The following is a 22,930-nucleotide window of genomic DNA, read 5'->3' on the forward strand; positions in this document are numbered from 1 at the left end:
ACAAAATCAGCCAATTTAAGCATTTCCCTATACTTATGGGGGCCCCGTTACAGTAGCAATAACTCATCAGTGACTGGGATTTCAGTTAACAGAATCCAGAAGTAAGTGCATCTGGGCAGGAGCTTCCTGTCCGTAAGTATTTGTTCGACATGATTGCACATGTACGTCATCTTGAAGCTTATCCTTAGCCTCCTCCCAAGGATCTATTTGGACATTATTCTTTTTTTCTCCAAAGATGGAAACGTGCTACAGTATCCCGCATCCTGCTGCAGAATGAATTCAGAATCCACAGCCCCTTTCCTTTAAAATACAACTAACTGGGTTGAGAATGGAAGGGAAACAATTGCAGACCAAAAACAACCTAGGAAATTTCTCTGCTGTATTATCACACTAATAAAGGCTCATAAATTTGATGTTTTATGGAGGGTGGGAGGAGAAAAGAGGAGGAAGGAGATGAAAGTTTCCATTGCTTGAAACAGGATCATTGGATAGGGATAAGATAAAAAGCCAAAGAGTTGATTTATCATTGTCCACCTAAACCCCAAATTCATTGGTTCCTATTCCTCAACTCCCCTACCTTTTTAAAAGGGTCACATGTGTGGACTTGATGAACGTACAGCAGTCAGCAGCTCCTCCCTCAGCTGGCCAACTCAAGCTAAGTCTGGGACCTTGTGACCTGTGCACTATAAGGGATTAGCTAACAGTCATCATTTTCCATATCATCATGGAGACAAAGCTCCTAGAGGAGGATTTATTACACAAACCTCTTCTCTTAAAGTAACTGCTCAGCTGTTACACACACACACACACACACACACACACACACACACGCACGCACGCACTTTACTACCGGTTATAATCACTCCGTGGCTTAAATAGAAATTGTCTTCCTAAACCAAAAGGCTCTCAACTTGGGCACAAATTCATTACAGTAAGTTTTCTAGCATTGATTTTTCATTCATTTTCTTTCTTTACCCAAAGCTCACTGATGCAGTCATTTAGAGAGGGGGAAGAAAAAGACATGATGTATTCCAATATAAGGACTTCAAAAACGTTGCCGGGGAGAAGCAGGCTGAAATTCGGAGTCCACTTTAACCATGATGGTGCCATTCACATATCAGGACACCAATTAGACCAAATCCGAAAAGTGGATTTATTTTCAGCCGCAACTAATCACAAACATTCAGCTGGCAGTTCAATTAATTCTGAAGGCCCAAGTCTTATGGGCTCAAGTAATTAGACCAATGCTGGTATTGTGACGGCTACATAATGTAACATAATTTGTCTGCACCTGTCAAAGGCCTATGGCAAGTTGTGCCATTACTCATATTGGGAGCTGTGGGGTTGTTTTGAGTTTTTATTTTTTAAAGAAAAGAAATTTAATTTAAAAGACCAAAAGCAATATTCTTCAATACAAGTAACTGATAGAGGTTTACAGATACTGACAGCACACAGAGTGAATTCCAAGTCACAGCAGCAAACCCAAAGGAAATGCCAGACACGGATGCTGCTGGGACGAGCAGGGATGGGTCCTGGCCCTGAATGACGCTTCTTCCCTTTGCTCTTCTGTTGCCTCCTGTGTCCTTGGCTGGCTGAGAAGCACCCGCTCGTGGGAAGACCCCCAGAAACAGGTGAGGCGCTCTCCCTCTGTCAGAACAGAGCTCCACTTCATGATTGGGTTCAAGCCCCTCTTCTTTTCATATGTGTGAACAGTTTTCTGGAGAATTGACAAGGATGATGATGACGATGATGATGATAACCCATATAAACCATTGGGAACTGACCATTTTTTTAATATATATTTATATTTAGTGTCCCATCATAGAAAAGTTCATATTCAAATATAGCAAGTACATTATATGGGAGGAGGGGATTCAGGACTGGAAGAGGGCTGGGGAGAGAGGTGAAGGGGAAGGGAAAAAAAACCCATAAACCTTCAAAATGACAGTTCAGTTTTCAGAAGCTGTAAATAATGCTTTCTATGGGGGAAAAAATGGAGCTTTAAAAATGATCTTCTCAGTGAGAAAGTTAACTACACCCCTTTCTCCCTCCCTAATTCCCCAACCTGTATGTGTTTAGATCCATTTTTCCTACAGTATGTCAGTTGTTGCTAGGGATGTTAATCGACTGTTTGTGCGAGTGCTAAGCAGGAACGGGGAAAGAAATAGGAAAGGGCTCCTGGAGAAGAGGGAGCATGACTGCGACTGGGTTTGGTGAGATAAGGAAAGCAGCATTTCCCTTCTTCCCCTGGTCCACACAGTTCCCTTGTGTCTTGCTGTTGGAGTTCTCTTATTTTCAGACCATGATGGAATACTGAGGTATATAGTTCTGTGGAAAGTTTAAGAAATATAATCGGTAATGCGATCATCAAAACTCTGCCCGAAGTGTAGGAAACGTGACGGCGCTCACTGGGAGTCGGGTTGGTTTTCCTCAGCCCTTCTACTGCTGCAGGTTAAGTGTGAACTTCCACTGTTGGGATAAGGATGGGCTGCACACCTCCACGCTCAGGCCTCCGTTTTTGGCGTTACGGCTGTCCAGGCACAAGTTGCTTCCAACGTGCCTCAATTTAGAATTACTCTCAATTTGCTCCCATTTCTGCAACAAAAGGAAAGAAAAATGGTAAGCACATAAGGATAAAAGAGACAGTTCTTCTTGTTGCATTAGACAATGCCTCTGAGGGATTAAAATCAACCAAACCTTTTGACCGAGAGATTCTACTGCTAGATAATTCTCCAGAAAGTTAAAGCCAGAGGAGTCCTCCTAAGGAAGTGAGTTAGTTAATATTTATTAAGCAGTTTTGGTGTGCTGGGAATTGATTTTTTAAAAAAGGGCAAAACATCCTTTCCCCTAAGAGGTATTTTTATGGTAACAAAGAATTGGAAAATTCTTCCTTCAATTTGAACAATAGAAAAGAATAATTAAAGAGAACTATTGCACCCTAAGAAATGACATATATATGAAAATTTCAGAAACATGGAAAAAGCTTATGAACTGAAAAAGTAAAGCAAAAAGTAAGCAAAACCAAGGGGAAAAAACCACATATAATAATTACAATAATGTAAACAGAAAGGGCGATAGAAATGAAGCTGGCAATTATAATGGCAATATAACAAGCAATCATATAACATGTAACATTATATAATTACCTTATATTATGTAACACACATAATGGTGTCTGTTATAACTATATAACAATAAAATAATAGGCAATTATAATGACCGAGCTTGGCCTCCATGGAGAGACCAGAGGATTCACCTCTCTCCCTTCTTGAGAGATGGTGGGAGAATGCTGTGAATCCTGTCAGAGATGGTGGATCTAACTGAACTGTTCCTCACCTCCCCATCTGTACTACAAGGGGACTTTCAGGGAAGAAGGATATATCTGGTGGTCTAAGTACAAAAAAGAAAAATTTGTCATAATTTTAAAAGGAAGAAAAGAAACTGTCAGGTGTCTGAATGCTTCACAAACTGCTTTCATTCAGCCTTACTCAGGAGCTTATACTCTCCTCCTACAACCTGAGGACAAACTGGTAGGATAGTTAACCTCTGCTACCTCTCCCATCTGCCCTTTCCTTCACTTTTAATATCCCTTCTCCCTACAGGGACCTATTATTCTAACGCTGCCTCTCGCCCCTTCTTCCATTGGTCATTTGAGTCAGAAAGGAAAGCAATTGATTAAGAGCTTAATATTTCAGTGTGAATAAATTGATGGGTTAGCTCAGTAAGGGATATTTGCATTTTAAATCAGAAAGCTGGGGGAAGAGAACGACTGACACAAAGGAATGAATGGCTAACAGTAAAAATTCCAACATCATTGAGGCAGCTATTGAGGGATGGAGGGCATTTCTGGCTGCCCCTCAAATCATACCACCAAAGGAGCTATGCATTTTGCCTTATAAGTAAAACAGAATGGCTTAGAGGGGACTTAGGTCTTTTCATGTAGCCAGTAATCTATGTCATTCTAGAGAAGCATGGCATTGACTCATGGCGGACACTGGACAAGTATTTGTCCACGGACTGAATAGAAAGGGGTAGAGAAGATAATTCTGCTAAGCAGCTTTCCTTCTCAAGAACAATACAGCATGCTACTTCTTTATTGAAGTCTATAGTACACATTCATTACCTGGACACCTCCTTATTCTAAAAACTAGCCTCCAGGGGCACTTAACACCCCACAGCTGTTTAGTAGGTTATAGAAAATAAATATCACCAATTATTTTCTCCAATTAGTGTCTGTCTTATTCAAAGAAAAAAAAATTTAAAACACAGCAAAAAAGCCTTTCATCATTAAGGTTGTAGTCTGTGATTCTAATTAATTTTTTACACCATATGTGCTAACGTTCCTATACATACAATTTTTTCCCCTCCCTCCAAATCCTTTTAGTATCGTGGAATTAACATTTCTCACTCTTGTCTCCTTTCCTCCTTTCACTCTGCAAATGCAATACACAACACATGTGCAATCAGCGACGTGCTCTGAAACCAAATATTCCAACTGGCATGAAAGCACAGCATTCAAGATAAAATTTGCTAAGGAGTTTCAGTCTCAAAGGGCAAGTGAATGAGGCAGGAAGAAGATGCAGAACAGGGGCAAAGAAACAAAAGAGGAAAAAAATAAGAACGCCACCGCAGGCCAGGCCTTTAAAAGGAGACTGATGACCAATGGATTTTGTACCGGGGACCTTGTGGTTTTAATCTGTTTGTATATTTTAGCTGGGATTTTTCACAAACACCACTAACATATTGCAGTTTAAAAAAAAATTATCATCCTGATTCATATTATGCTAACAATAGAATGCAAATGGAGAGAGCAGAGAAGAGAAAAAAGGGTAGGAGTACAAATGTAACTTTTTGGGGGTAATTTATCCTGTTTTTTATCAATCACTTTCACTATGCTGTCTTTATGACTTTTTTCTTTTTTTTTCCTTTCTCCAATTGTCATCTCGAGTTTTTTTTCCAGGCTGCCATTGATATCCATGTCATTTCAAACTGGTTAGAATTCATTTCACCAAAGAGAGCTGGAATCTGGTCCCACCCTCCTTAGGGAATTAGCTTGTCATATACTAATGCATCAGCTAAATGAAGGACCCTTAAAAAAAAAAAAAAAAAAAGTCCCACCACAGATCTCGCTTTTGAAAGCGGTTTGACAGCTCAAAACAATATGTTACAATACAAACCTCTGCCGGGCTGACCTATTTACAGGACAATCAAGGCTGTCGACTTTGACTGTTGCAAAGGTCTATATGCTTTCTCTCCAACCAACAGACTGGTTTTCAGTGTTAACCACAAGAGTAATTCTTTCTGATACAGACTATATACCACAGAGAGCTGACTTTTCTATAAACCTCCTTCTTTTTCACAAACTCTGTTTGAAGTTTTCGTGATGAAAGCTGCTTCTTCCTCCAAGTATGGGCAAGTTAGGGTAGAACCCACATATTAGTCACTTGAATAAAATATGATTTTATAAAAATCTGGTCCAACAAGGCCAAATTTCCATGTATGCTTTGCATGACTTCACATGTTTAATAGGTATCACATTGCTTGCCTTCTCAATGGATGGGAGGAGTGGAGGCTGGGAGAAAATTTAGAGCTCAAAATGAAATTAATGAATACAAAAAAAAGAGATTGCAGAAATTGCATATGTGTGTGTGAATGAGACAAAAGGATATGACTCCTCTAGATCAGTACAGAAATAAGATGTTTTCTCTTTATTATTTTCAAGAAAAAAAGAGATTTTAAAGTTTTGCCTCCAGATTGTGAGACAACTAAGTGGTGCAGGAATAAGGTACCAAGCCAGGGGTCAAGAAGACCTGAGCTCAACTCTGTCGTTAGACAATTATTAGCTGTGTAATCCTGGGAAAGTCACTTAACCTGTCTTTGCCTCAATTCCTCATGTGAAAAATTGGGACACACGAGAAGGAAATGGCAAACCATTCCAGTATCTGCCAAGAAAACCCCAGTTCAACAAAAACAAGTTCATGGTGTCAGATATGACTGAACAAAAGGACAAGGCAAAGATGCATGGTTGTCCAGGGTACCATAGTCCATGGGTATCCCAATATCCCAAATAATGTAATAGCCCAAAAATCCCATCAACCATCAAATCAACAAGCATTTAAAAGTAACCAGAATATGCTAGCTACTGGAGATACAAAGGTAAAAATGATGTAACCCCCCTCCTCAAGACAAGGGATTATTGTTTAAAGAAACAACATATGTGGATATACAAATATATATATACCAGGTAATTTGGAGGGAAAGGCACAAGCAACTAGAGGGAATCAGGAAAAGTCTCCTGTGAGAGGTAGTGCTTGAGCTGAGCTTTGAAGGGATTTAGGAAGGCAGAGGTAAGAAGGGAGGACTAGATCATCTGTAGAAAGATATAGTAAGAAATGGAGTATTATGCATGAAGATGACCAAGACCACTTGGACGGGAATTCAGAATGTGTGAAAGGGAACAATGTGCAAGAAGCTTAAAAGGGTGGGTCAGAGCCAGGTTGAGAATGCCTTATATAAGCCAAGCAGAGGAGCTTGCACTTGATACTAAAGACAAGAGGGAACTATTGGAGTTAATTTTTGAATAGGGAATGATGTGGTTAAGCATGTGCTTCGGAATATTACTTTGGCAGCAGTGTGGAGAGTGGATTGGAGAGGGTTTGAGAAAGGGAGGTCAATTAAGATGTTATTGCTTGAAAGATGTAAGAACTTTGATCAGTGCAATGATCATTCATGATTCCAGAGGTCCAATGATGAAATGTGTTACTTACCTCCTATCAGAGAAGCAATGGACTAAATATACAGAATGAGACACATTTTTGGACATGGCCAATATGGGAATTACTTTGACTATTTGTAATTTTTTTTCCTTTAATGTGTGTGTTGGGGATGGGATGTAAGAGGGCTTTTTTTTTTTCTTTACAACATTTTTAAAAACATATATATTGGGGGTGGAGTCAAAAAGAGAAAAATAAATACTTATTAATTGGCAAATAATTTTTAAAATATTCTAGGCTAGAGGTAATGAGGGCATAAACTGGAGTAGTACCTCTGTGAGTGGAGAGATGGGAAAGAATGCAAGAGATATTGCAAATGTAGATTTAAGACAACAACTGACTGGATATGTGGGGATATGGAATAGGATGGTGACAGAAACTGAGGATGACTCTAGGGTTCAGAAACTGCATTACTGAAGAATAATGGTGACCAAAAGGGATTGTGTAAAAGCCAGAAGAATTTTTCTGAAAGTTGTCAAGGCTGGGGCAGAAAGAGGAGAAAGTTTACTGTCAGATATATACTAGTAATATGTGCAGAATCTGATGGGTCAGTGCTCCTGAAAATGGGTACTCATTATGCTTCTGGGAATCTTGAGAGGATACAGAATCTAGGAACCTATTTGTTCCATGGGTAGAATGCCCACCGAAGAGGGAGATCCATTTTTATCTTACTTGTAAACCTCTCTCCCACCCCCAGAAAAACAAAGCCAAGATTCCAAACCCACTTTAAGCAGACTTTCCCTACGGGTCACAATTCTTTGAAAGTAATAACTACTATGTAATATCTCAGATTTGCTCCATGACACTGGGAAAATCACTGTTTCATCATAAAAATCAATATTTATTGACCTCTGCAGCGAACATGGCAATGTATCATAGCTACTTGCCACCCAGGTAGCTCTTGCAGGGATCAGGGTCTAATCAGAAGGTGGGAATAGGGGCAGGAAATGGTTAAAAAGTTTAACTGGGTAGGGAGATGGAAGGAGGCTCTTTTGAAAAATTCTATTTGAGAGCCAGAAGTTAAATGTGTGCTATTGCACGGTAGGATATAAAACTCATCTCGCAACTTCCACATTCCCATCCACCTCATACTAAAGACTAATAAAAGAATGAATCAATGCCTTAAAGTAAGGCACATTAGAAGGTGCTTTTGGTGCCTGGAATTGTTCCAAAGTATTAAATGGTAACTCTGTGGTCTGTGAACTTGGTTAAAAAATTTCTGATTACTGTATTTCAAGCAATGGATGGAACGCTCTGCCTGGAGTCAAGTAGTGTCATCTTCCTGAGTTCGAATCCAGCCCCAGACACTTTTTAGTATGAGACTACAGAAAAGTCACTTAACTCTATTTGTCTGTTTTCTCATTTGTCAAATGAGCTGAAGAAAGAAATGGCAAAACACTCTAGTATTTTTGCCAAAAGAACGCCATATGGGGTCACCAAGAATTGAGCATATTGAAAAATGACTGAATGGCAACAATATGTGACATTTGTTTTTGTATTTTACTGTTAAAAACATTAGTTTGAGAAAGGTTCCCAGGCTTCACTAGACCACCAAAGGGATCTATGACACCAAACAGGTTAAGAACTCTTGCTCTCAGCTATAATCAGGGAGTCAGAGAAGAAAAAAGGAGAAGAATATATAAAATAGATTATATTGTAGAGATGTTAGTGTTTTGTTTTATTTTCCTTTTGTTTTTTTTTCTTTTTAAAAATAACATTAAAAAATAAAAAGAAGAAATGTTAGTTCTTTTGTATGTAATACATTTGTATTGTATTGTATGAAAATAACATTTGTATGTAATGTTCTTATTACATACAAAATGCTAGACTAGACTGCATAAGTTAGTATATGTAACATTGGATTTGGAATCAGAGGGTGCAGTTTGTATTTAAATTCTGGCTATGTCTCTTTCTATCTGTGTGACCATCATCAAGCCAGTTCTCTTTAGAGCTCAGTTTTCTCATCTGTACAAAGAGTGTGTTGGCCTAGAATGATGGCTGAAGTCTGTTCCAGTCTTAAAGACTTGATCTTCTGAGAAATATGAACATATGTCATCAAACCCTGCTGTTGTGGACCTTAATGATCCAGATATGCTAATCTTTTAAATAGTAAAAAAAAAACTTAATAAAAAATAAAAATAATAATAATATAATAAAGGGCATATAGGAATGTAAAATGAACTCCAAAGCAAAAATGTTAAAAAAAAAATAAATAAATAAAAAAAGGAAATTCTTTTCAGGGAGCTTCCAACCCTAATGAAATCACGAGGGAAACAGTTTAAAATCTACAATATTATGTCAAGACACAAGAAATAAAATATCACTTCAGCTTCTGAGTAGAAAAATTAATCCATAAACTTTGAAATAAGTGAAAAACAATCTCTAGCAATGTAAAGGATCTATATGATTAATTCTAGTTTTTCACAAGTCTACTCTACTTTACTACATTTTACTCACACTGATTGTAGTTTGGAATATGTACCTTGCTAGAAAGTTTTTTAAAAATCATTTTCTAAAAAAGACCACTTGCTCAACCTCTCATCAAGTCAGTCTAACTAAATGAGTTTATGGTTATTCTTGCATGGCTTGGCCAACTGGTGAAACATGAAAGTTGTCTTTGCTCCCTTGTTCTATAATTTTACCAAGGGTTTAACTGTTTGTCTATCCTGCACTTATACTATAGATAGGTTTTTCTAGGCAGCATAAATCTCTGTGTCAAGCATTAATTCTGTATTAATGTCATTATAAGGAAATTACTCATTCAACAAATACTGAATGCACACTGGGAAAGAAGAGATTCAGGGAGTGCATGAAGTCTGTCTTCAAGTATTAGAAGGGCTGACATGGCTAAGAGTGATTGTCCTTAACCCCAAAGATATAACTAGGAGCAATGGGTAGATGTGGTAGAGATGGAATTGAAGCTATGCTCAAGTGAAATGGAAAGCCTTGGGGAGGTAGTGGATACTCCCTCAGTGGAAGTCACCAAGCAGAGGCCGACCACCTTGGATATATTGTAGAAGGGATTCACTGGTGCGACGTGGGCTGCTCTAGAGGAATGATTGTGGGCAAATCAATCTCTCAGTGCCCCTGGTAACTCACTAAGACTGGATGGCTGGACTGGATAGTTCCTAACATCTATTTCAAATTTTGTGATTATGTTATCTTTCATACACACACACACACACACACACACACACACACACACACACACACACACACACACACACACTCTTTGCTGAGATAATTGGGGTTAAGTGACTTGCCCAGCGTCACACAGTCAGGAAGTGATCATGATACTACTATATTTAAGAATCATGTGGAAAGTGGGAGAGAGAAAATGTGGAAAAACATGTGGTCCCTCTTCTTAAGGATCATCAAATCAAAACATAAAACAACTAAGCAAATCTGTACTGGTACAACTACTCCCTTGAAACATGGCAGGATGGTGCAAGAAGACATGAGAGGAATGGAAGGGGTGGGGGATGTTCTACCCACCCTTCAAGTGCCCCAGGAGACCAGCCAGCATGGCGCTGAATGCCCAGAGGTGTGAGCTGCTCTTGGCTGTACCCACCTGTCTGCTGTCATTTTCTCTGCAGCCTTGTAGTTTTATGAGGGAGCCTGGTGCTCGGTCCACCACAGTAAGGCACAAATCCATATGTTTCACTGACTTGTCCTTTGTTAAGGCCCATTCCTGAAATACAAATACAAAAATAAGCTAAGTGCTTGGCCATAGTTCTGGTGCATATACAAAGAGGAATGGGGACCCCAAGGCAATGCTCTGCCTTTAATGTGTGCTTTCTCCTTAGACATCTCGTTTACCACTGGCTGCATTCATTTTGAATTTCTTTGGCAAGCATCAGGCCTGGAGTCAAGAAGACTTGAGTTCAAATCTGGCCTCAGACACTAACTAGCTGTGTGACCCTGGGCAAGTCACTTAGCCCTTCTTGCCTCAGTTTCCTCATCTGTAAAATGAGCTGGAGAAGGAAATGGCAAATCGGTCCAATATCTTTGCCAAGAAAACTCCAAGAGGGGTCACAGAAAGTTAACTGAACAACAAAGAAGTCCTCAGTAACTTATCATTGGGAAATGTCATCATCTCACCAGATTCAGCCTTGCTCCTTGCCCCTCTCCTGAGAGGGAAGAGCCAGAAACTCCTCTATTTAAGAAGAGGGAAGAGAACTAACATTTCATACATCTCATCATTTCCCAATTGGCTGCATTAATTTTTGTTTCCACCATTCTGCTGTGTTGGGTACCCCTACTTTTCAACTTTTTTTATGTATTGTCTTCCCTCATTATACTGAAAGTTCCTAGGAGGTAGGGAATTCTCTCTTTCTTTTTTTTCTTTTTTTAAAAATCTGCATCCTCAGTGCATAGCATACAGGAAGTGCTTCATAAATATTTCTTGACTATTGACCCGAGGCAAAGAACACTAGGTTTGTAATCAGAATTTGCCTTCAAAATGCAAACCTGCAACTTATTAACCTTGGTCAATTATTCCTTCTCTCTGAGCCTCAGTTTCCTTTCTCAAAAAAAAAAAAAAAAAAAAAAAAAGGGGGTAGTCTATCTTTAAAATATCTTAAAATAAGAAATAATCCAAAATGTGGTGAGCCTATGAAATATCAACCTCTTTGTCTCAGATTTCCTTGGTACCAGCAAAATGGGAGAGATGTTTATTTCAATCTCATTTTTTAGAGGGGGGGAGTATTATTGTGATTTTAACCCAAACCTGGGTAACATAGCAAATAGAATGCTGGATATGGGAGTCAGGAAGACCTGAATTCAAAAATAGTCTCACGTATCAGCGGTGGGAGCTTTCTAAGCTTTTCTAACCTTTCTAAGCCTCAGTTACTGCAATTGTAAAATGAAGATCATATTAGCAACTACTTCATGTTTGGGTTTTGATTTTTGAGGACTGAAAAAAAAAATAACACATGTAAAGCTCTTAGTAGACCTTTCATCATTAGAGAGCTCCCTAGTGTCAAACTCCCTCCATCATGGTGTACTAGTAACCCATTTGTAACTTACAGTCTTAGTGAATTGACTGAGTCACTGAGAAGTTCAGTAATTTGCTCCTGTAGCCAGTATGCATCAAGGGGCAGGAATGGATCTAGGGAACTCTGAAACCAAGATTGGTCTCCTAATTACTATGTCATGTTGCTTGCTTCTCATCCCAACCTCAATCATAACAATTCATTGATGCTCAGCATTCAAAAGTATTAACTCTCAGTGCTAAAGCCAAGCTAGAGATCTATGGAAATTTTTATGACTAAGTTTGAATGCCAAACTGTAGCCTTTTAGTGGCAGACAACATGATGATACACTTGTGGACAATGGTTTTTCTGCAGCATTTTCTCTCCAGTAGAGTTACTTCATAAATACCGAAACTCAACCACAGACTTATTTTCTTGATAAAAAAAAAAAATAAGGGGAAAAAGAAGTTAAAGGTTTTTTTTTTTTTGTTGTTGTTGTTTTTTGTAAGAAAAGAAAAAGGAGGTTCAGTAGAGAGAATCTATGTGTTGGAAAAAAAATTTATATTTTGAAACCATACATTAGAAGGGGTCACAGGAAATGTGCCATTTCCTGAAACTCAATAAAAAAGCTCAATACTGTATGTTATTTCTGAAACTTCTTGTTATCTCTTGCTTAATTATTTTAAAAGCATACTTCAGATGAATCCCAGCAAAACTAATTTAGCTATGCAAACAACAGAGCAAGTTACCACTTTGGTCTTTCCACTACATTTAAATTTTCTGAATTTGTAACAAAATTCATAAATATTTAAGGAATCATTTTTATTTTATTTTATTTTTTTGGATTGCCACTCTTAAAACTTGGCCATAAATTTTCTCATTTCCTGTGTGTCTGTTGAGCCTCAGCTAGAAGCCTGACAACAAAACTGTCTCTTCCATAGCACCATCCTCTTTCCTGTTGGGAAATGTTCTTCCCCTCTCTCTCCCCACCTGTGACTTATCATGCCCAAATGCTTCATTATGATTCTTTTCAGAAAGGAATGGCTTTTCTCTAGTTATAGAAAGTAACTCTATTGGAGGCAGGAACCTTTAAATTTTATTTATTTGGGAAAAGGGTGCTTTTTTGGATGTATTCCTAGCATTTAGCACAGTGCCTGGCAAAAATAATGTTTGTTGGCTGAATCACTGACAAGGGGGCACCTGAATATTATCAAGAATTTATCCTTGGCATTGCTCTCTGCCTTTTTACAATTTCATTTGGCTTCCTCCTCCTAATAAATAGAACAGTCCTTTTCAAATGCTCTCTCAAGTCCCCCATCCCATAGGAGATCATTTGCTGGTTCTCTCATGGGTTAGCATGTGACCCCAACTCAATTTAGTCTATATTTTTTGTTTAACCTGTAGGAGGATAAATACCAATCCTTAAAGCCAGGCACTAATTCCTTTTTTATATTTGTGTCACCAATGTCTAACACAGAGCCCTTCAGATCTGAAGTGGAAAAAAAGAACACTAATGGAGAGATTACATCTAGGGACTAAAAAGACTGATCCTGACCTGACTGTAATTATTTTGAAGGAGTCTGTCTGTTTTCAAGGTAGGAATGTGTTATCTGATTAAGCTGTCCCTTTAGGAGAATTCTGCTGGGAGCATGGCCAGTGAGCTCTGGGTATCAGTGCATCAAAATCCACATTCCCCATGAAAGGTATCTGGACGATGGCTGGACAGGAAGGGCAATGGCAATTGATGGAGAGGTATTCTGAGAGAAGTAATCAGGGATCAATGATTTACTAGGGGAGGATCATCAAGCAAGTTGCCACTACTACCACTCTTAAGATATACTACTAACCGCTTCAAGAAAGAATGGGAAACCAATTATAGAAGAACTTTACCAACAGGCTTGCTGATACGGCATCTGCTGCCTGGACTCACTCTGTCTTATGTTATCACCATTGGGGTAAAAGGGGTAATCAATTTTCTGAGCTGAAGCTACATAGGGAATCATTAAAATCAAGGGGCATCAGGATCTATACAACAAAGATTCATTCAAAGAGGTGTAGTGGGTGATTCTTTAGCAAGAGCATTTATGGGTCTGCTTTTAAAGAAACACACACAAATGAATCACTTCCTATATCTTACAATGAGGTTCCTCCCCCCCCCCCTTTTCTTTGGTTTAATTGAATAGGCAAAATATTTTCAAATATGATTAACTGGAAAAACTGAGTAGGGAGTGGAAGACTAATTTAGATGAAAAGTCTGAATTGTGAAATTTTTTTTTTTAAAAGGATATGCACTTTTGACATGTATAATCAACGTACTGCTTGCCTTCTCAAGGGGTGGGGAAGGGACAGGAAAAAAAAGAAATAAAACTCAAAATTCTGAAAAATGAATGTTAAAAATGCAATTGAGAAATATTTAATGAAATAAAAATGTATTTTTAAAAGCATGTGCATTTTTAATACTTTCAAAGTCATACAATAATGCAATTAGGCCAACCAAATGCAATCTGGACAGTGTCCTCAGGGCACCTATTTTATATGTGAGAATGATTGTTTATCATCATGCCAACCATTTAAACATAATGGCTGTTTTTAAGGCATCACAGAACTGTGGAGTTGGAAGGAAACTTCCATTTATTCCAATTTCTACCTCAGGCATGGAATCTTGTCTATAAGATTCCCCAACAAGTGGCAATTTAGCCTCTCTCTCTAGTGATCATTTAGTCTCTGCCTGAAGAAGTCCAAGATAGGAATAATTCATTATCTCTTCAGATACTCTAAATCAATTTTGGACTGAGTTGTTAGCACTTTTTCCTTACAAGAAACTGAAATCTTTCTGAAATGATTAAAAATATTTAAGTTTTTAAAAATTTACATTGTTAATTGGTTAAAACCTTTAAAAATAGAGTGAAAGTAAACTTAGCCTTTAATTATCATACACTCTGAACTGGCAGGGACCTGAATTAATGAATTTTTACTACACAGCGTTCCAAGTTCTGAAAAGAAGTATTCCTTTTTTATTCCTAAGTCTGAAATTCAGATCTAGTAACTTCCTTTCTCTGCTTCCTGAATTTTTTTTTTTAAATATAGTACCTTTGATTTGAAGGTACAGGAAGAAAGGAATGAGGAATATTCTCGATACAAATATTCTCTAATACAAAGAGGGTCAGAAAAAAAGAGAAAATAATTATATTGCCCCTTTGCTTCCTTTATTCACATATTCCATAGCTGCCAAAGAAATATAGGTTTAATCTCTGAAAAGAGACCATCTCAGCCAGAACAAGGGCTCTCCAATCAACACCTTTGTGTGAATTTGGATACAAATCTTTACACTGATGTTCTATTTTTCTGCCCACTCCTCAATCCCCACAATGTATGATGGAAGCCACAGCACCCAATACACAATAGAGTGTCTTGAATACCTCATACCCACCCTCTGAAGTTACTTCTATCTGCATTTTACTGGACATAAGGTTGCTGTTAGAATTTTTTCACATAGATGATATTCTTGAATTATGGTCAAATGGATTTCACAAAATTCTGAATCAATTTTCTAACATGAGGCCATCTTTCAAACTTACGGCCACGACCACACACAGGTATCATGTACATGCATCCATGAATAGCTATGAAACTTATTTTAATAATACAAAAATTTTATTTTATTTCTGGAATTAATTTCCCAAAGGTGAAGTTACATAGAAAGCTTCATTTTCAAGTGGAATATCCTACAACATTCCACTATGGAACACTGGCACTCTCTTTAGTAATCAACCCCCAGCAGGGTGAGCTGGTACTTCAAATAATTCAACTGACAAGATATTGGCAAACATACTTTCTCCCAACATTTCCAATAACTAGCCAAGAAACTAGCAAAGGCTTTATTGAGGATGTTATACTGCTGTTGGCACTGGGACTTTGCTGATCCTCAGTGTCATATCTTAGGGAAGGATTATATTCAGCTAAACAGACCCTAAGAAAATAGCCAAAACAGGCTCAAAGCCAGGAGCCCATTTTCTCTGTTCATAACTGGGAAGACAGCCTATGGAAGAAGGCACACATTTCCCTATTTTAGAAATCAGGATATCATCCAAGGGCAATAGCAGCTCATCAGACTCCAGTTTTAAGATCTGAAAATTTCCCAACTGAATACTTGAAAAAGATAATAGAAATAAAATTGGTTATTGTTGCCAAATGTTTATTGGGGATCAGGGACTTTCTCTTTTTTTTCCTTTCAATATAAGCCTTCCTTTATTCTAAAATCTATTTTCACCATTCTTCCACAAAATATCCTGGACCAGAGGTAAGCTATGCTAAATCTTTATTTAATCCTTGTCCAGAAGGATAGTGGGTGGGTGGTTTTAATAATTTCCACTTTTGTAAGAAAAAGATTAAACTAGATGATGTCTCAGATTTTTTTGAGGTTGATGAAATTATACCTTTGAGAGATCCCTTTTAAAATGCAAATATCCTTGAGAGGGGTCATATAATATTATCAGCTAGGGCTATACACCCTAAAACAGTATTTAGTTAACATCCTAATTATTAGAAACTTGGTATGAATGGTAGAGATTGGAAGAGAAGAATAGGACATAATAAAGAAGTTTTGAGGACGAGAACGAGACAGAGAGACAATCAGACAGACATCTCTCAGAGAGAGGAGAGTTCAGAAGAGCACTGAATCTAAAGATCCCGTTCTGCTTTTGATACTTACTACCTGTGTAACTTGGGTCAAATCGTTTAACATCCCATGTTCCACCATCTGTAAATGATGGAGCTGTTCTGGGCATCTTAGGTCCCTTCCAACTCAAAGTCTATGCTCCCTATTAAAGGGATATAATGCCAAGTATTTCCTTCCTCTTTAAAGCTGGATGCTAAAACAGCAATGAACTAAAGTTCCACTGTATCATGAAAATTTTTAATCCCAATCCTCAGGATCAGGCAGAAATTTCTGTTTGCTAGAGAAAAATTAGCTAAAAGTTTTCCAAGCTCTGGGTCCCCCATCACCCCTCCAATTATAGTGCTCAAAGATTATCCACCTTGACTCAGAAAACATACCTGGTTTCCCCCAGAGTTGTGACACTCATAAACTCCTACTACACCATCTGCAAAATGTCCCAAAGTATCCAGGCAATTATTACCCTGCTGCAATGCTCCAAAAGCTATATCCTGATGGTCAGGAACTCTGAAAGGCAAATCAGAAATTACTACTTTAATTTCATCTCTCCTTCCCCTTTCCCATGAAATTCTCCATTTTCATTGGTTTTATCTTAAGTGATGATCACCCTAATGGAGTTAAACTGTTTTTTATCTTGTGCCCCTAGATAGAACCATTTCTATCTATCTACCCATCCATCTATCCATTCTCCTTCCTTACTTCTGCAATTTTAGGAAAGGACAAGGTTCCCACTGTTTCTGTGTTGGCTTGGTCAGAGTAATTAAAAATGTAATTAATGAATTCAGATCAAAGGAAAAATATGTGACAACAGGAATTTTCAACAGATCCCAACTGGCCTTTAAAGAGTAGGAGGTGGGGGGGGGGGGTGAGGGAGTTCTAATTGTAATTTCTATACAGAGGCTTGGAGCTGCTATTGATCAAGGCCTAAGCAGAGAAGTTGGTTAGATTCCAACCTAAAGCTCCTTCAGGTGAGGGAGCAGCTAGGGGCCCAGAGAGGACTTTCTTTTGGAACTCTGATACACTCAAAATTATAAAGATGTAAAAAGCATTTTTTCCAGAGAGAAAAAAAGGAATGATTATTTTTGAATATTTCTGAAATTAAAAACAATTAAGCTATGCCTATATTCATTTTAGCTGATGACTCATTTTAGCAGCGAAAAAAATTAAGAACTACGTATGTTAAGAACAAAGGTAAAGACAGAACTGCATCACCTACACCACAAAGAAATCTCAGGTCCAGGGCTTTCTAAGAGCTTTCACTGAGAAGATAATATGGGGGGAGAGGTGTTTTATATATATATAAAATCACTGCATAAGGGATCCATAATTCACTACAAAATGCTCTAGTAATATTCAGAATAAGGAATATTTCATATGAAACCTCAACTTTTCTAAACCATTTCTTTAGGAAGATTAACTTAGACTAGATTCTAAAATAGAATGGATTTTTAGGTCTGCATATAAGGTTATCAGTAGCCCTTTGGGATACAGGACTTAAGAATGATTTAAACTATAGGGCTAGGCCTAGAAAGAGGGATCTAAAAGGGATTTCTCTTGTCATTTCTCTGCTTTTGGAAGTAGGCATGGAATATGCATTATAATTCCCACTTTTCTCATGGGGAATACCAGGGTTTAGAGCAATCAAGCATCTTATCCTCTGCCATAAAAGACTAGTGGTAAGCTTAGAACAATAGTTCATGCTGAGACTTGGTTTGGCAGCCTTCTCTAAAAGGCCACTGTGCTGGTCTACTACAGAAAAAAAAAAAAAAAAAGCGATGATAGGTACCTTTTTTTAAAATACTTTAGGGTAACTAGAAAAAGAAACAATTACAAAAAAATAAAGAATAGATGCTGCAAAATTATAATGTCCAACTTCGGCTCTTCTTTATTTATTTTTTCTTTTTTTGGAAGAAGTAGGGGACTATAGGTGTGGAATAATGTAAAATATAAGACTCTTCCAATTTATTGGTTACTTTTTTTTTTTCCACTGAGGCAACTGAGCAAATAACATGCTCAGGATCACACACTAAGAGTGTAAGATTTCAAGTTCGATCCTCCTGACTCTAAGGTTGGTGCTCTATTCACTGTGCAACCTAGCTGCCCGTTGCTGCTTACTTTTTGATGATTTTCTTTTCCTTCTTCTTGCATTGTAAGGGATGAGTATAAGCAAGGGCAAGAGATAAATTCAGAAATGTGAGTGATGTAAAGCCTAATGTATCAGTAAAAATGTATTTCTTTAAAAATCCTTCACCAACACCTTCTCCCACCAGAAGATAAGTCTTAGACAATTACTGCAGCTAAATAATTTATCACCCATAAGCTGTTCTTGGACAGCAGACAAAGACCCCATCACCTGGGCAAGACTGAATCAGTTTGCACTCCATTAGATTACCCTTCAAGAACCCAACTTAACAGTTTTTAATACAAGGTACATCTATCATGAAGTGGGGAGGAAAGCATTGCCTTAACTATAATTTTGTTTCCTAAAGCCTACAGCAAGTATGGAGGCAATGCAAAGAAGTGTCAAGAGACATATCAGTCAGGAACAGAGTAATGTTGCAAGGGAAATGGTGACTCTTCTTGGTGACCTTCCTGAATTATGGGATGAAATACTTGATTTGGAAAGCACTGTTTGAACAGAGGGAAGGCAGAGTAAATACTAGAAAGGAAATTGTGGAATCTCTGAGGAACAATTTAACACTATCTGTCTCATATGGTATAGGCAAAGTACTCAAAAATTTTAATGGATCTTGGACCTCATCCATGGGGACATCTGTTCCAATAATGCAGATAGCAATCTATTCAAGCCTGATGCTTTTAGATTTTATTTTATATGCAATACGCAACTCTTGCCCATGAGCTGCAGGGAATTCACTACAGGGACACCAGGATACTGGGGATGGGGGTGGGGAGTTCCTCTCATTTCCGCTTGACATCCTGAATATACTAATGGAATATAAGTAATCCACTGGCTATCCCTTGCTCTTACCGCATGCTTAATTCATCTTTTTTACTCACACATTCTTTGATGACATCTTTTACACTGCCTTTTTTTTGAAGTGTGTATCAACCTGCTCAATATACAATATGACTTTCTAACACTCTTAGGGTGATCCTCAATTTCAAATATTTCAGAAATCAGTGTTCCATAACTGTCAGCCACCTAACAGTGCTAATTGGAAAAAAAGGGGTGGAGGATGTTTCCCGATCCCTACCAATTCTAGAAAGAAAAATGGAACCCTAAAATGACAAGGTACAATCTAAAGTAACTACCTCTATCAAGGAAGAGAAATTCTTTGGGCTAAATAATCAGCCAGAAAAAGTACCTACAAAATAAAATCCAGACTTTGGAGACTTACCTTAATTCAGGGTAGACATTTTCAAGGTACCATTTGAAGGGCTTGCAACTAAGTTTCTTCCTTAGTTCTAGTCGACTCTGAATACTAGGGAGGAAGAGATAAGGAAAAAAACATCACCATTATTGATAACAGTGAGGGCATTAAATAACACTTCCAATCTGGCTCCAACTTACCTTTCTTGCTTTACTTCGTAGCACTTTCCTTCCCAGCTAACTCGCTGCACGTTGATCACTCTACCTCCATGTCTGTTCCCCCATGATATTCATTTCTCACCTCTACCACTTACAATCTGTACCTCACTTAGACTGAGCTCAGGTGCTCTTTTTGATGTGGAGCCTTTTCCAATAATATCACTAGCCCCAAACCCCCCACTTCTTCAAGTTGCCAGGGCTTTCTCCTTCCTCAGACGATTCTTATCTATGAACAACTGCATTCCTCTGTACCCAGCAGACTATAAGCTTCTAGGAGGCAGAGACTTTTTTGCTTCTGTATTTTGATTAGAGCAGAAATCTAGTACATATCAGACAATTAAGTAGTGTTTGTTGTTGAACTGAACTGAATATAGCCTCCTTCTACCCAATGCTAAAATATGTTCCACTTGTAGAATACCCCTTCCTTCCTGTGGTGTGAAGTATGACTTCTCAGGGTATCACTGTGCCTGAGGCTCGTGGCCCTGATTTAGAGCCTTTTGTCTTACTTTGAGGTTAAGATTCATTCTTTGACAACTAGACAGCTGTTGGCTTTTGGGGGCTAAAGTGCTAGCCAACAAATACCCCAAATGCTTTTGAATGAAGTAGAGGAAAGAAGGAGAGGTAATACTTACTTCCCATAAGGAACATTTCTGGCTGAAGGCACTGCTGCATAGTAAAAATTTTTATATTCATCCATCCAGACTTCTGCTGCCCGGCGAGTATTTCTAAGAATAACAACAACAACAAAAGTGTTTTGAGAAGCTTTCTGTTATCATCCCTGTGTGAACTCCTCTGTGGTGACAGCTTCTTTCTACCTGGGCTTTCCCATGAAACCTGTCAGCAAAGGAAGGTCCAGGCTATAATGAATGCCCTACAGAACATAGCAAAGCAAGAGCCTTCTACAGTTCAAGCTCCTTGAGGATAAGGGTTATACCGTAGATAGCACTATGTCCCTCAAAATGGCCACCATAGTGCTGTGCATTTGGTAGACAATCAATAAATGTATCTTGAATGCAAGAGAATTCTTTTTTTGTTTTCAATCTTCAATATCATCATGCCCCCTTTTTCTATTTTATTTTTTCAAGATCACTTTCAACATTCACTTTTATAAGATTTTTGAATTCCAAATTTTTCTCCCTCCCTCCTCCTGTTCTTTTGCCTAGACAGCAAGCAATCTGATGCAGGTTATTCCTGTACAATCATATTAATCTTATTTCCTCATTAGTCATGTTGTGAAAGAACAATCAGAACAAAAGGGGAAAACCATGAGAAAGAAAAAACAAAAAAGAAGTGAAAATAAATAGTATGTTTCGATCTGCATTCAGACTCCATAGTTCTTTCCAAGAGAATTCTTGTTGCTTTTCTTTCCAGCATACTAATTTTCCAAGAATGAAAGGAGAGACCAGAGGGCTGGCTGAGACATTTTGATGTGGAGGGACTAGGGCAGTATTACATTAAAGAACACAAAAGAATTCCTATCATCCACAGAGTGCTAGGCATGGTGCCTAATGTATGCAATAACAGCTTTACTCTCCAGGTATTCACAGGTTAAGAGTATGGAAACAACAGACATATTTCTTTAGGAAAGAAAAAAAAAAAAAAAGAAAGAAAGGAAAGGGAAAGAAAAGAAAATAAGAGATGATTTAATGTTTACATTATTCTTTTCTTTCTGTCTGCCTGAGGTGAGCTGGTGTCTTGTTTTGACAAGGAATATAGATTAAAAGGAGATGACCTTAAGAATACATCTCCAGGGCTCACTTTGCATCGTATTGGGGCAACACAGACAAGGATCTGAGCTTTCATTTGTCAAATGAAAACCCATACATCCCTAACCCTCACAATCACGCATGGCTCTGCAGCTAATGGAGAGGTTAAACCATGGGCCAAACATCGTGGAAATATGAAGATTCATGAGATTCAAGGATATTGGGGCTGGTTAAATTTAAATGTGTAATATTTATTAAAGCCTGTCAAATCTGCATTCTACCTTACCAACAAAAAAAAGTCTCTGAAACAATTGTGAAACATTAAAACAGACTGCCTTGGCTCTCATCACAGATCCAACCAAAACAGACATGCTGGTCATCTCCTAGCACTTGTGACTTTACAGGGTACCCAATTTTAAGAAAACCTCAAAATATAAAACATATTTGCATTACAAAAGTGTTCTACAACTTTAAAAATTGATGCATTGCTTTAAATAAAATTTAAATAAATTCCTTTAAATAAAACATTTTCCAGATATGCCAGGAATAGTGGAAGGAAAGTTGCATGGGTAGTCACATGATCTGGGTTCAAATTCTGAACCTTGCAGGAAAAACTTGTGTGACTTTGGACAAGCTAGATCATTCCTCTGGACCATAGTTTCCTCATTCTTAGAGGTGTTTGGAATAGGATGAGAAATAAGAATTATTACAGATTTTATACTTGAAAAAAATCCTTGGAGATCACTGAGTTCAAGCTTCTATTTGTACAGATGACACAGGGTCACACATCTACTTAAATATTTAAGGCAAGCTCTGAATTCAGATTTTCTTAATTCCAAGTCCGGTTGTAAAGATTGTAAAGCTAGGTGGCACAGCGGATAAGAGTTCCAGGAAGATTCAACTTTCTCTGGCCTCAGACACATACTAGCTATGTGGTCCTGAACAAGTCCCTTTACAGTTTGCCTCAGTTTCCTTATCTTTATATGAGCTAGACAGGGAAATGGCAAAGCACTCCAGTTCTTTGACAAAAAACCCAAAAAACAAAAAAGCAAAAACCCTCCAAAATGGGGTCACAAAAACTTAGACATGGCTAAAAAAATGACTCAAAAAATGATCATAGGTGATCTGATTTCCATGGAGCTTTTTAGGACCCTATCTCTCACATGATGTGAGGGGGCACTGGCACTCACACTTCTATGAGATGGGGCTGCTTGATATTTTTCACATCAATTACATTTAAGAGAGAATATGAG

The 22,930-nt window shown here is 38.0% G+C and overlaps 1 protein-coding gene across 1 annotated transcript in view; it reads right to left on the bottom strand.

Annotated features, from left to right (window-relative positions):
• Window positions 1-1,354: 1,354 nt before the first annotated feature.
• The window catches only part of GALNT2 (polypeptide N-acetylgalactosaminyltransferase 2), a 250,693-nt gene continuing 229,117 nt past the window's right edge, over window positions 1,355-22,930 (bottom strand). The window contains exons 12-16 of the mRNA XM_074262371.1: window positions 20,604-20,696; window positions 19,781-19,864; window positions 16,802-16,928; window positions 10,345-10,464; window positions 1,355-2,595 (exon numbers count right to left, since the gene is read on the bottom strand). Of these exons, the coding sequence (XP_074118472.1) occupies window positions 2,440-2,595; window positions 10,345-10,464; window positions 16,802-16,928; window positions 19,781-19,864; window positions 20,604-20,696 (580 nt within the window). The 3' untranslated portion in view covers window positions 1,355-2,439. The remainder of the gene's footprint in view (window positions 2,596-10,344; window positions 10,465-16,801; window positions 16,929-19,780; window positions 19,865-20,603; window positions 20,697-22,930) is intronic.

Source organism: Sminthopsis crassicaudata, chromosome 4 (assembly GCF_048593235.1).
Source record: "Sminthopsis crassicaudata isolate SCR6 chromosome 4, ASM4859323v1, whole genome shotgun sequence".
NCBI lineage: Eukaryota > Metazoa > Chordata > Mammalia > Dasyuromorphia > Dasyuridae > Sminthopsis > Sminthopsis crassicaudata.